We start from the raw sequence: 14,539 nt of genomic DNA on the forward strand, positions 1-14,539 counted from the left end.
GACTTAACAGATGTTCCACTGATAAATCCAGATCTGACACTTTACGTGGATGGTTCATGTATGAGAACAAACACAGGAGAATTAGTGGCCGCGTATGCAGTGACCACTGAAACTGAAGTCAAAGAAACATATCGTATTGATACACTGTCCGCTCAAGCAGCAGAGCTCATCGCTCTGACCCGAGCCTGTATACTAGCCAAGAACAGAAATGTTAACATATACACAGATTCACGTTATGCTTTCGGAGTCGTACACGACTTCGGAGTGTTATGGCAAGAACGAGGTTTCTTGACCTCTCACGGTGCCAAGATCCAACACGGTCCCCTCATTCAAGCACTATTAGAAGCAATACATCTGCCTTCAGGCATATCCATCATGAAGTGTAAAGCACATACTAAAGTTACAGATTCCATTTCCCAGGGTAACGACCTGGCAGACCAAACAGCAAAACATACAGCATTGACTCACACCCAGACAACTGATGTGACAAAGACAATAGTGCCGACACATTGTATGACAGTTAGGGATCCCACACTAGACGTAATAGATATTAAGACACATGCTACTCCAGATGAAATCAAGAAATGGACTGAACTAGGAGGGATCCAGACAGATCAGGGATGGATGACGAAGGGAAAATCTACATGGTTTCTCCCCGACTCTATGGTTCAAATCATAATAAATACAGCACATAGTCCAGCACACCTAGGAGAAAAAGCTATGTTAGACAGTTTACAGAATCTATGGTACAACAAACATTTACGAGCAGCCGCAAAACAGAAAGTGCGTACCTGCATGATCTGTTGTCAGTTCAATCCAGGTAAAAGCGTCCCCGTAGAGCAAGGTGGATTTCATCCTCCCGATCACCCTTTTGAAGTCCTCCAGATGGATTATATCCAGATGGACCGTTGTCGAGGATTCAAGTATGTCCTCGTAGTTGTTTGTGCACTTTCCCGTTGGACCGAAGCATATCCAGTCCCAGATTACACTGCCCCGACCACTGCCAGGCAGCTGGTTCAAGAATTCTTCCCACGGTACGGCTTGCCTCGTATCGTGTACTCAGATAACTGACAGCCATTCTCATCCGAGCTCATGAAGCAGGTTTCACTTCTGCTAGGATATCAGTGGAAATTCCATTGCGTCCGACATCCCGAGGCAGCTGGCCTTGTAGAAAGACATAACCAGACACTGAAAACACGCCTCGCCAAAATATGTAAAGAGAAAGGGGTCGACTGGATAGTCGCCCTGCCAGTTGCACTGTTCTATATGAGAATGGTCCCCCATTCGAGATCAGGACTATCCCCGTATGAAGTGGTCTTTGGCCGACCACCAAATATGTGGGGGGACGCCCATGCCTAAGAAAATAACCGATGTTGATTGTAATATGCTGACAGATTACCTTGCCTCCTTGATGTCTGCACTCCAATCATGTCGTTCACAGGTTGCCGCAGCCTTTCCCGACAACACTGATGTAAAGCCACACGATGTCCGTCCAGGTGACACTGTACTGATCCGCAACTTCGACAGGAGAAGCCCGCTGGAGCCCCGCTGGAAGGAGCCGAAGATCGTCCTTCTGACCACGAGGACGGCAATTAAAGTGGAGGGCCGGAAAGGGTGGATCCATACGAGTCATATTAAAAAATGTAATGAACTGTTGCCAGAGACTGACTCGTCCACCCCCTCAAAGGACTGCCTCGATACTAGTGACTTTAAAGTTCCCAAGAGAGAGAATACTCCCCAAGAGGAGTATACAAAGAAACTACGGTCTAGCAAGTCAGACAGTTTCATTGTTTAAGTCCTCCCCTAGGTGAATCGGTTAAATAGTTTCTGACATGTATCCCCTAGACCGAGATAGAGAGAGAGAGAAAATTCAAGAAACATGCATATTGTAAATCACTCCGTAGTCACTGTATAGTGACATTATTGGTTATGTTTTTTCTAAGTCTTTTGATTATTGTTGCCAGTATATTGCTGCCTATATACTACCCTATCTTCAAGCGTGAACAATCTGCTTACAATGTCACTGCCGAACATTCTTTTAGCGAATTACCCCCTCATGAATTATCATACAGACTTGCGCTGCGCAATAACACATTCATTAGTATGTTACACCACTCCCATCAGACTAATAATGCTACAAACTGTTGGATATGTGGCCGACTCCCTCCCTATCAGAAATACGAGGGAGTTCTGCCCCTTTTTCCATACCCGTTCACTCACAATGGCTCATGTGGAGCATGGTTTAGAATAATTAATTCCTTAGATCCTGATATTGCTGTTTTCGAAGGAAATTGGGTTTGGGGAAACCTGAACTTAGTTCTGCTTAACGCCTGTTATCCTGACAAGAAGGGACTTCCCACTAGAATAGGAACTGATCTAGAAAATGAAGTATATGGATTAGGTAATTATACAATTAACCTCATGATCCTTACTGTTGAATCCGAAGCTGCACCAGTTCTCCCTGCTATGTCAGTATTACCAATCACAGGTGACTTATGTGTCAGAAAGAAGGGTTCAGTACACTTAGGCCATAGTAAATGTACTACTGTGGTCGAATTCAGTGATCAAGGCAAGTCTTCCTTTAGAGCTACTCGTCATTCCTACTTTGTTTGCGGCCATACCGCATACATACGCTTACCTCCAGACTGGGATGGTACCTGTTACATTGCATTCCTTCTGCCACCTGTTTTCCTAGCCCCTCCTGATTATCACAGAAATACAAATCTAGTAAAGGATAGACTTCGAAGAGATCTCCCGATTGTCGACTATACTGAAACGGCATGGGAGCAATACACAGATTTCAATAAAGGTTTTTTCCCCTACTTAGGTACTGTTTTTAATAGTAAACTGATACGAAAATTAACTAGAACCCTCGAAGCAGTAGTGAATGAAACTACCTCCGCTCTAGGCAACTTAACAGAGGAGCAATCCGCCATGCGGGTTGTTGTTCTTCAAAATAGTCTTGTTATTGACGTCATCCTAGCAGATAGGGGCGGAGCTTGTAAGGTCATCGGGTCAAGTTGCTGTGTTTTCATTCCAGAAAACGCGCCAACAGTATATAAAGCTATCACACGTCTTCATAAAATTGCAAGTTTGATACATCAGAATCCAGGCACCTGGACTTGGTCCGGTTGGTTCTGGACAACGTTGACCGCTTGGGGATGGAAGATCCTATCCTTCCTAGGCATTGCCCTGGTCATAGTTTTCAGTTGTTGCCTGTGCGCGCCACCTCATGTATTCCGCATTCAAGTTTTCACTCAAAACGCGAAAAGAAGAAAGAAGAGCAAATGATGTTACATGAACAGACTGATCGGTTCATGAGGATTGATATATCATGAAGGGTCCGTAGGGAACAAGGAGGGAATGAGGAAATATAAATTTTATGGTCAAGAAATGTTCCCTAACGTGTACCCCACCGTCTCCATGTACAAGCTTAAAGTGCATGTAACTTCCCTCCTGTGCCAGCTATGAAGACGCAAATACATTTGCGTCCAACGTTAACATGTCCTCTTTCAGATCCACCCTGAACGGGTTGAATATTCCGTTCCTAAGTATGCCGTGCCAACGTCTTTATGTAGTGTTCTTTACATGTTTTTCAGCTCTGGCGAAGTAGGCCCCTGAATTCTGCCTTCGAGTTTTTCCCTGTCTTCTGACTCTGAACGCCTCAGCCTGGGCTGCCTCTGTACCCGTGACCTCTGCCTTACTCCCTGTGCGGCTAACGGCGCTTAGCTCAGCCTGCTGCCTGCCAAGACCGTATTCAACCTTCGAATTATCTGCTCCGCTCCTCAAACATACATTCCTGCCTACTAGTTCAAGTAAACATCCTTCCAGCTGCAGAGCAAAGGGCCCGGCCTCACTGTCTCCGTGCAAGTAATTCATAGCTTCTGTTACCATGGTAGGCCCATGCCCCCTCACATCTCATGCAGACACGTAGACGCTTATACATGCACTCACAGTCAGTATAGAATAGCCTCTGCCCAAGAGACCTTTCCCTCTAGATAATATGGTTCCCAAACATCAGATATCAGATATGATATAGGTACGAGTTGATCTGACATGCCAGACTTCTGTCTCTTTCCGCTAGTGTAAATGTCAAGTCCCCTGCACCCTCCAAGCTTCACGTCAATCACACGTCATGCAGCTGCGCGCGCATCCAGACCTCAGATTTCTGCTGACATTGCAAGATTCTGCTATGTATCCACCCACTTGTGACACTTTTATGTGACGTCTCTAGCACACACGCCCAGTTCACGCCTTCTGATTACGTATTGCTAACACGTGTATGCTTTTATCTTGTTTCTCTCAGCTGTTACGCCTACTGTATTGGTATTCATTATATGGTTTAAGTATAAAAGTTATGTCTTGTCAATAAAGTATGCTCTATCCCTTCCTGCACCCCAGTGGTGTCAGGAACCCGATATCCGGTACCAGAACCATTCCTTTTTAAGGAATAAAACCCCTAAGAACTCTAACACCACGGACTCTGCGTCTTTCTTTCCGATTGAGTTATTTTTGTTTAAGTACTTACCTGCATAGAAATTAGGACGGTAAATCAAATATTTACCACAATTGTGTGACCCAGATGAGTAGGCCTGCAAACATGTCTCAGGCCTGCCACTGCAATGTCTGTGTGTGCAGTTTTAAACTGCCATTTTGACCTGGCAAGTGTATTCACTTCCCACCTTCACTTTTACTACATGTAAGTCGCCCCTAAGGTATGCCCAAGGAAGCCCCATGGACAGGGTGCAGTGTATTTCAAAGGCAGGACATGCACTGGTGTGTATTACATTTCCTGATAGTGAAATACTGCCAAGTTTGTTTTTCACTATTGCACAGCCTATCTATCCCATAGGGTAACCTGGGGATTGCTTTACAATATCTTTTAATTGTAATTTCCAATTGAGAGCAGATAGTGATCTAGAGTTTGAGGTCTCTGAGCTCACAATTTCTTTTTGAGAAGATGGCTTTTGAATTGTAAGTTTGAAAATGATACTTTTAGAAATGGCAATTTTTTTTTAACCATTCGGTGTCTCTGCCCATCTGAAGAATACGTCTCGGTTTGCTAAAAGTTAGGCTCTCGTGCATTCACTGGAGACAGTCACACAAAGGGAGCTGATGTGTTCCTTGCATATCCTGAAGGGCAATCACCAGGTTGATAAGCCTTCCTCAGCTAGAGTGGCGGTGGGAGGAGTTATCAGTGACAATTGAATAGGGCTGTGCCTGCCCTCATAGAAAGTGGTCTCCACCCCTCTGTAGAGTGTCTAGAGCCAGGTGAGGGAAAGGTAGGGTCTTGTGCACTACAAAGCTAACCTTTGAAGTTGGCCTAGTTCAAAGGTAGAAAGGGGTAGAAGTACTGGACCTGGACACCCCAAAATCAGAACACTTCTGGGTCGAGGACATTTTGCCAGGAAGAAGAGCTGAATGCTGCAGAAAAAAATGCCACTCTGCTTGTTGCTTTGCTGTGCTGGCCTGCTGATTACTGTTTCCGTCCTGGGAGCAAAAGGACTAGACTTTGCTTGCTGTATCCTGCTTCCAGGGTTTTCCAAGGGATTGAGTTGAGCTTGCCTCCTGTTAAGAAGCCTAACGGCCATCAAAGACTTCATCTGCTAGTACCTAGGCTCTTCTGCTGAGAGTCCGGGCTTGCCAAGTTGCGTCAGATCCAGTTCCTGGGCCCTTGGGAGTGCATTCTGGTGATTCAAAGGAGAGAATCCATGCATCAACTCCCAATGTCTTTCCCATCCAATGCACCGCTGCAAAATTCGACGCATTGGCACTGCCAGCTAGGATCGTGGTCCCCGCTTAACGCAACGACCGCGTCTTACACCGTAGGTCCCAGCTTTTTACTGCGACACATCAAAAGAACTGCTACAGCGTGAGCTTCAAACACAGTACGTGACACATCACTCCAAATCCGATGCTGCGCCTGCTTCATCGATGTGGAATCGACACATCGCAACAGGGCTAACAACATTCCTGTGCACCGATTACTTCATCGACACCACACAGTGGTCTTGTGTCTGCAGCTGATGCATCACCCCACATGCAGTAAGGAACAGGTGCATCACCTCCCCTGCTTAGCAGGAAGGAACCAACACATCACTTTTCCTGGCAGTAAGGAACCGACACATCACCTGCTTTTTCGGCACCTCACCTCCCCTGAGCCTCGCAACGTCTTTGATTTTTGACGCTCCTAAGGTCCTTTGTCCTAATCACGCGCATCCATTGATTTCTATGGACCAAACTTGCTCAACCTTTGAAAAGTGGTATATTGACTTGTTTATGTTGGATTTTTGTCATTTTGGTCTTGTTTTATTCAGATAAATATTGGCAATTTGTCCACAATGGCGTGGACTCATTTTGTAGTGTTGTTACTGTGTTTGTATAAATGCTTTACACATTGCCTCTGGGAAAAGCCTGACTGGTCTGTGCCAAGCTACCAAGGGGGTGAGCATTGGTTATCTTAGCTTTGTGACTCCCTTAACCTGACTAGAGTGAGGGTCTCCACTTGGACAGGGTGCAAACCAATGCCAACTAGAGGCCCCATTTCTAACACCTAGCTAAACTGAATAGTTAGGAGATTTTAGTTTGAAATTCCCAATGATCCACATTCTGTCTTTGCCTTTTTACCTCCTCACATTCTATTCTGACCTCCTTTTATCACCAAGTGTTTCAACATTTCCTTCTTTTCATCCTTTAATTCAATTCCTCACTCTTTCCTTACCTCTTTATAGATGGCACCTAGATAGCAAGAAATAGTGACACTCCAACAGGTCAGTGTGAGTGTTCCGCCTCTTTAAAGCAAGTCTTCTAAATCGAAATTTATACACTTGTTGCAAACATTTACAAACTCTGAAAAGGATCTCATGTGCTGAAATCCTGATGGTGTCTGGGTCTGTTTTTTATCCTTTCAAGATTAAAACATGGCCAAACTTAATGAAGCTTACACTGGTTATCAATAGCATTGAATGTATGGTTAGTGTATAAATATGTCCATTATGTCCTAAAACAATATTTGGGATTGTCTAGTAAAAAGACATGCACAACAGCTATTTTACCAGTGACGCGCTACTTTAAAAATATCACACAACCTTTACTTTTTTTTTTTAATCAGCCATTTATTAATTTTGGTAAATCTAAAAATAAAATGTATAATTTGAAAGAAAAAAAAAAGAGCATAGAATGTGTTAACTAACGTAGCAGACTACTACTCTGTTATATATATATATATACACAAACACACACATACATACATACACATACATATACTAAGTTGTGAATGCAAAGTTTAAAATATTGTTACAATTTGTGTAACTGAATAATTTCTTCCCATCACAAGAAATGAACAGGTATTTAAGCTGGACACAAAAGGCCTAATCCACAAAAATGTAATATTTATTTTATTCAATATCACTAACTTTCTATGCTTTATACATCTGGTTTGATTGTATCAGAACACAAACATTTTAAAAAATCCTCACAAACCTACTCATGTAATACCTAGGTTTAAAGCAGATTTATGACTTTGAATAGATTAATAAAAATCTCCACTAGTTGTCTAGGAATTTTTTGCAAGTCCTACAACTGTGCGTGTGCTTCAATTCCTCTACACTTACTCTTAAGCACTTTTCAAAAGGTAGACAATTTAAAAGAGTAATTTGGAACAAGGATATGGAATTCCTGTAGCCCAACTCCCAGGACATATTGTTTGGAGTCAAGGGCAACAAGTTTTAATGTGTATTTTGTCCTTGGGTCAAGTAGGCCTAAACCCTTACAGCACAAATTATTTGGCTGCCAGTTTACAGTGACACATTATGGATCAGGGAAGAGCAATGTCTGCAGTTAAGGGAATATTTGTATCAGTGTGTTAATGCTGTTCAAACTTGTATTCATGGTTCATTAATGCAAAGCCTTTATTATTAGGGTGAGCACTCTAAGTAAATGTTGTAAGCTCAGACTGTACTACTGACAGTGGTTCCAGTATAAAAATGTTTACACGCGTTTTCAAAGTTTATCAATATGAGGCTATGTATAATGCTCCCAGAATGCTCACTGATTGGATGTAAATATTTGCAAAGCCATAAAAGCAGGCTTGAGGTCTTTGCTTTCAAAATGAAATGTTAAAAAAAAAATGCAAATAAGAAAAAAACATTTGGCTAAACTACTGTAACATTTTAAGTACCATTTCTTTGCAACATCATTTAGTAAAATGTGTTGATGTATGCTAGCATATCCCAAAGATATTCATAACGGAAAATCAGTGTAACCAGTTTCAATAAGATTGTGAGAAACAAAAATAAACATGCACTGGCAAAGAAAGCAGGTCTGAAATTGATGGTCAGCGTTTTGGTTTTGTCAATGTCTGACTTGGTTTGGCATGGTTTTTGTAAAAACCAAATTGGTGTGGGAGCTGCCGGTCCCTCACCATTATAACAAACATTGGCAAAACTACTTTGTGTGCTGCTATGCTCCTTGGGAAAGAGCAGAATGTGGTCACTCACAGCGAAGCCAGCTGATAGTGAGAGAGATGGAATTTGAATTCTCAAAAGGCCATAGTAAACTGCGGACCTAATTAGGGGCCCAATTATTGCAAAAGTGCACCCATAGTATATGTCCTTGTATTAAGTGCAGATATGCAACTTTAGTGAATTCACAAAAAGTGACATAAGTTCGGACACTCACTCCGAGAAACCGGTCACAGGATGCTGGTTTCCCGTTCAGGGAAGACCTGACTTAGCAGTTCAGACTGGACTGTTACCGTGAGGCACAGGGTCAAGACTGATTTGCATATAGCTGGGTCTGAACTGAAGCGGCAAAGTGAGTTTAAGAATGATGAGAGATTCAACCCAGATCTGTGACTAAGGGTGAGTGTCTGAAACATGCAAGTTAGTAGGTTTGCACAGACTCGAAAGGGCATTCCAACCCAGGAACTATTGACTACCACTAATTTCAGCCCCAGTATGTAGATATGCGGAAACGTGGCAACATAATGGAATGGTATGAGTCTGGCATTATCCGAGAGGCTTCATCAGAGGTCTTATTTAATGAGATTACTGGCGTAAATTGTTGCTGCCTTACAGGGCACAAAAGAGACAATTGGATTTTGTTACAGGACAAGTAGATTTGTGAAGCAACCAGCCCCATGAACAAGTAGATATTTTATTAAATTCCACACCCCTGTTGGAAGTAGTACAATACGTTTTTCCTCTGCTAGGAAAGTATTTTTTTTAATGCAACATTCTTCACACCGCAAGAACCTACGGAGGTGCTACCTTCTAATTCCTGGCCATAAACATTCTTTTGTGTGTGAAAACCTAAAACATTATGAGTGCTCAAATGCATTTTGTAAAGCTACCACACATCACCCACTTTTATGAGCAATTCTCAACTTATTGTCAGGCAACATCCAGTATACATGCTGAGTTCCCATGACCATGGTAATTTGTTTAAACGCATTGCATACATAGCTAAAGCCCCAATTCTGTGGAGTTTATGGCAGCAGATGACATTTTTTTACCTAGGTTTAACTCTCTTGCACAAAAGGTTTGTGCATTGGCCCTAAAGCATGGAAGAACATTAAGAAAAGCATTTGGAATTATGCCATAATGATAGAAATTAAACTGTGCTCACCTTCTCCGCTTCCTCTTCTTCCTTCTCCTTCTTTACCTTTTCTTCCTCTCTCCGCGTTTTGATCAGATCAACTATTTCATTAAGTTTTTCCTGAATCGCAGAGACTAAAGTGAAGATCATTACCATTCCCAGATTCTCCTCCACCTGTAAGAAGAAAGATATGCATAATTTTCATCACGAGTCAAATAATGTTTTTGGATACATTAAAAGAACAAGCAAGCAATGGAAAAAGCTTTTACTGTGTGAAGGATAAGAAGTAATCAGCATCCGAATAGGTGAGCAAAAACCTTTATAAGCTAATTCCTTAAGTCACTTTTTGCATAGTTCTTTCTGCTTTAATTTATTTAGGAAATAAAACATAATTTTTAAAGATACTTTCTAGTCACAGTCAGCATTAAAGTACCTCATATGGTGGAAAAAATGATGCTAAAGTAAAGTTAACAGAACCATGCTCTTAGCAATGTATCTTTAATGTGAACGTTGTTTCATGTTTCACTCTTCAGTACTACAGGGAGATGCATGCAGCAGACGCGGAGGAGCACAGCTTTCCTTCGTCTGTGAGAGTCCTAACATTGCAGGTTTGTCTTGGTATTACATCAGATTATGCTTTCAAACACCACACTTTAGAAGAGAAAACGTTTTATTTGGAAAACATACTGTAGGAAGGGGGAGTCTCTAGTTGGCGCAGTGCAGCACTAGCGACAAGCAGGGACTCTCTCTTCCTTGTCAGGGCTGAGGGTTACCTTCAAGACAACCTCTGCTTACCCTCTAGGTAGTGTGGCTTAAGCAGTCTTAGGCTAATCTCTGGGGCACATAGGGTTAAACATTTGCAATATTACACCATCACAACCAACCCACCATACAATGACACCAAACTGTATTTGTAGTAAAAATATATTCTTTATATACTTTCAAAGCAGGCTTGTAAATACAGTCTTTCAATCTTTATATTGCGGTTCCAGTTTACTTTGGGTTAAGTTGCCACAGTTCTTTCTAGCAATAAGCAATCTTTTGGGCCTTCTGCCCAGGTTCGGCAAGGTTCAGTGTTTTATAGCGCCTCAATGCGCTTTCTGTGGTCTCCGCTCACTTCCTCGGAGAAAATCGGGCCCGGCCTGCCAAAGCTCACGCTTCCCGCGTGGGTCGCGAAAGGCACGGCCGGGTCTGCGCTGGCAATGAGACCCCCTTCGGGGCTCGACTCGAGGAGAGGGGGCCGCGGGCCACAGGGAGCGTCAGGCGGGGCCTCGGGGGCCAGGAGCAGTGCGAGCCTCTGTCTCAGGGGCGGCTCGCGCTGGGAAGCAGACAGCAGCTGCGATGCTCCCGAGGTCACACGGCGCGCTGTGAGCTCAGATTGCAGGACGCTCGCACCGCGAGGGCAAAGACACAGTACCTTGTATTTCTGACCCACGTCGCGTTGCTTCCCGGGCGGGCGGCGGTGCTCGATGGCGGCAGGGTCCTTCCTTGGGAGTTCGCTCCGACCCTGAAGGCGGCGGCTGTGTGGTGGCGGCAAGTGGCAGTACGGTCCCCAAGTGCGGGACGTACCCAGCCAAAGTGCCGGTTGCAGCTGTGCGCTCACAGCTGAGCTGTCGGGCAGGATGCCGACCAGAGGGGGGTTATCACAGGGCGGCAGTCCGTCTTCGCAGAGGGGTTGACGGCGCGAGGCGCAGTCAACTCGGGCGCTTGGACCGGACGGGTCCTCCTTCACGTTGTTCTCGGGGCTCCCAGGCAGAGGCAGTCACGGTGCTCGGGCCAGCGGCGGCTGGGCCTCACGTTGCTCTTGCTGTCGCTTTGGGCCCCGGTCACGGTGCTTGGGGGGATATCGATGCCCTGGATCACGGGGAACGTGGCAGGGATGCACAACGCTCCCAGACTCCTCAGTCAGCACTGCAGCGATAAGCAGCACACACAGTAGCTTTCTTCAGGGGGTAGCGCCCACTGTTCCTGGGGCGCTGGTCAGGGGGCAAGTTCAGGCAAGCCCTTGGAGATCTTTCAGCAGAGTTTGGCACAAAGTTCAAATAAAAGCAAAAGTTTCTTGTAGTCTCTTCTTTTCCTCTCCTTCTGCAGCAAGGCACCAGACACAGGCCAGAGACAGCACTCTTCCTTGTAGTCCTTCCAGGTCCTTCTCTTCGGGCAGAGTTTCTTCTCTAGCGCAAACAGGATCTAATTTACAAGGAGCAGGGCTCCTTCTTTTATACCCAGTTTCTTTTGTTCTTACAGGCCAGGGGGGCCTTTGCATAACTGCTCTCAGCTCCTGAGCACTTGTGGTGGGTACTTCTGCTTCTGCATTCAGTGTGAGGGCAGGCACATCAGCCGCTCCCCAGGGGGGCGGAGCCGGCATTGTGAAGACAGGGGCAGCCTGAGCACTTTGTTGACAAGCTTCGGTCCTTCCTGGGCCAGGTGCAGGCTGAGTCATCAGTCGCTCCCCAGGAGGGCGGAGCCAGCATTGTGGAGGCAGAGCACAGCCTGATGCATCATTCAGGGGAAACTCCCACCTCCCACTAAGGTGTCATCCTGCTATTCACAACCTGTCAACTCCCAGCCCTGTCACTCACACACTCAGACAGTCAGATACACACAAGAGCAGAGGCGGGCTGAAATGGTTAGACAAGCAAATGCTAACTTTCTAAAAGTAGCATTTGCAAACCCAGGATATTAAAATAAACTTTACTAAAAGAAGTATTTTATTATTCTGAGTTCAGGCATACTAAACATTAATTTCTACCATGTTCCCTGAGCCTGCTGGGATTATAGAGTGTAATAATTCCAGCAGCCCATTCTGGCCTAAAGGGAGCAGGTAGCCTTACAATAGTGAAAAACGAATTTGGTTGTAATTCACTACTAGGACATGCCACACACATCAGGGCTTGTCCTACCTTACACTTACAATGCACCCTGCCCTAGGGCCTACCATAGGGGTGACTAATATGAAGTTAAGGGAAGGTTTAGGGGCTGGCAAGTGGGTGCACTTGCCCAGCTAGCATGACAGTACCAGACTGCACGCAGGTTCTGCAATGGCAGACCCTAGACACATTTTAAGGCTGCTTCTGTGGGTGGCGCAACCAGCGCTGCAGGCCCACTAGCAGTATTGGCATTTACAAGCCCTGGCACTCCTGGTGCACTTTACTGGGGACTAACAGTAAATCCAATGAACCAATCATGGACATCAATCACATGTACACTTTTCAGTAGGGAGAGCATATGCACTTTAGCACTGGTCAGCAGTGGTAAAGTGCCCAGAGTCATTAAACCAAACAAAATAGGTCAGAGAGAGTATTGGAGGAAGGCAAAAAGTTTAGGGATGACCCTGCCAAGAGGCCCAGGTCCAACACATACTGTTTACTAACTTCTTTGCAGCAAGTTTTCAGGTCCTTCATTAGGCTTAATAAATGTTAGGCAAATCCAAGCATCACAAAGAAAAACTTGGTAGAAGGTGGCAACTCAGCAAGAATAATTTAGGACTCTTCTGGAGGAAACACAAATCAATCTAGTTTCCTCTGCTCATTTTCCATAAATATAAAAATAATTGAGAGTTAGGGTGTAGGACTTCTCTCTTTGGTTTATACAGGTTTACTTTGCAAGGCAGCTTAATTAGAACACTCACAATGCTTGGCCGGAGATACAAACAAAACAAGAGAACATAAACAACCCAACTCTTACCCCGTTTGCTGCGGGTGTTGGCCAACGGCCGTCGCGAGCACTACCTCGGTAGTGCTGCGCACGTCCGTTGGCCGACGTGGCTTGCCCGTTTTTTAGAACGTTCCGCACTGGCGCGGAACATTCGAAGCAGTTAAGGCGTTACAAGTGCTTATGTGAATGGGGTTTTTTTTGTAATGAATCGAGAAGAATCTACAGGAGAAACATATAATTTTCACATAACTGCCCGCAAAAACCTATTTAGGAGTTGAATTCTGTTACAACTTGAATTCCTATAATGCATCCTTTCCCCTGGTTACCCATTCCCTGCTGCTCACTCAGTATGAATGTGATGTGTGTGGAATGTTAGAATGCTTGATGAGGTAGCGGAATGTTGGAGTGCTTGGTGGAGGGGAGAGCAAGACAGTTGGAGTGGGTGGGGTGAGCAGCATCCTTGCTGATCCTGGTGGGGCTGAACTGTTCAAATGCTGAACTACCATATAGTAATCTAGCTTAAACATTTTACCTAAAACCGACTTCATGGCTACCTCTGGAATTTTTTGGATTACATCCGATTCTTTATATTCCTTGTGTTGTTACACAAGGATCAACTTTGTGCATTGCTCCTGTAACACTTACACCTGATGAAGAGTACTAAAATCATGAAGAGATCTTAGTCAATTATACAAGAAGCCCAAATAATGTCACAAGAAAAGCAGAGAAGAATAAAATGTCAATCAAATACATAACAAAAACTGTTTATTTCTAAAAGCAAACAATCAAAGTGAAGTTATCACACCTTATATACTACCATAAGCATACTCTCATGCACACAAGCTAACAGAGTGCAAATGTTTGCGCTGGGACAAAAGTAACAAAAGCTTCACTGAAGAAACATTTAATTTCTGCCATAACAGCTTCTTGCAGAACACAATGAAGAATATGTGCTGCTCCCACCATTCCAACTCCTCCCAAGATACAAGCTGCTAAGTCATTTGTCCAGTTATGGAAGATTCTGTGCATTTGCTTTGCAGAGGGAGCTATCAATGCACCCTTGACCTCTGTGAAAACTCTGAGCAGAGGCCGTGCCAAAACAACGCACCACAGACAGTGACCACAAAACACAGGCGAAGTCTGTACTTCTGAACAATCCGCACATGAAATTAGGCCTCTTGTTAATTCTTGGGCACCAGAAAGGTATAGTATTAACATCCCTGTCGCATTTCTCCTGGGTGGGGTGCATCTCTATAGCTCTCATTTGCAGCAAAGATTGTACTTCAGA

At 44.3% G+C, this 14,539-nt stretch overlaps 1 protein-coding gene across 1 annotated transcript in view; it reads right to left on the bottom strand.

Annotated features, from left to right (window-relative positions):
- The window catches only part of RWDD1 (RWD domain containing 1), a 138,416-nt gene that overhangs the window by 93,523 nt on the left and 30,354 nt on the right, over window positions 1-14,539 (bottom strand). The window contains exon 4 of the mRNA XM_086926805.1: window positions 9,628-9,771. Within this exon, the coding sequence (XP_086782931.1) occupies window positions 9,628-9,771 (144 nt within the window). The remainder of the gene's footprint in view (window positions 1-9,627; window positions 9,772-14,539) is intronic.

Source organism: Lissotriton vulgaris, chromosome 6 (assembly GCF_964263255.1).
Source record: "Lissotriton vulgaris chromosome 6, aLisVul1.2, whole genome shotgun sequence".
Taxonomy (NCBI): Eukaryota; Metazoa; Chordata; class Amphibia; order Caudata; family Salamandridae; genus Lissotriton; species Lissotriton vulgaris.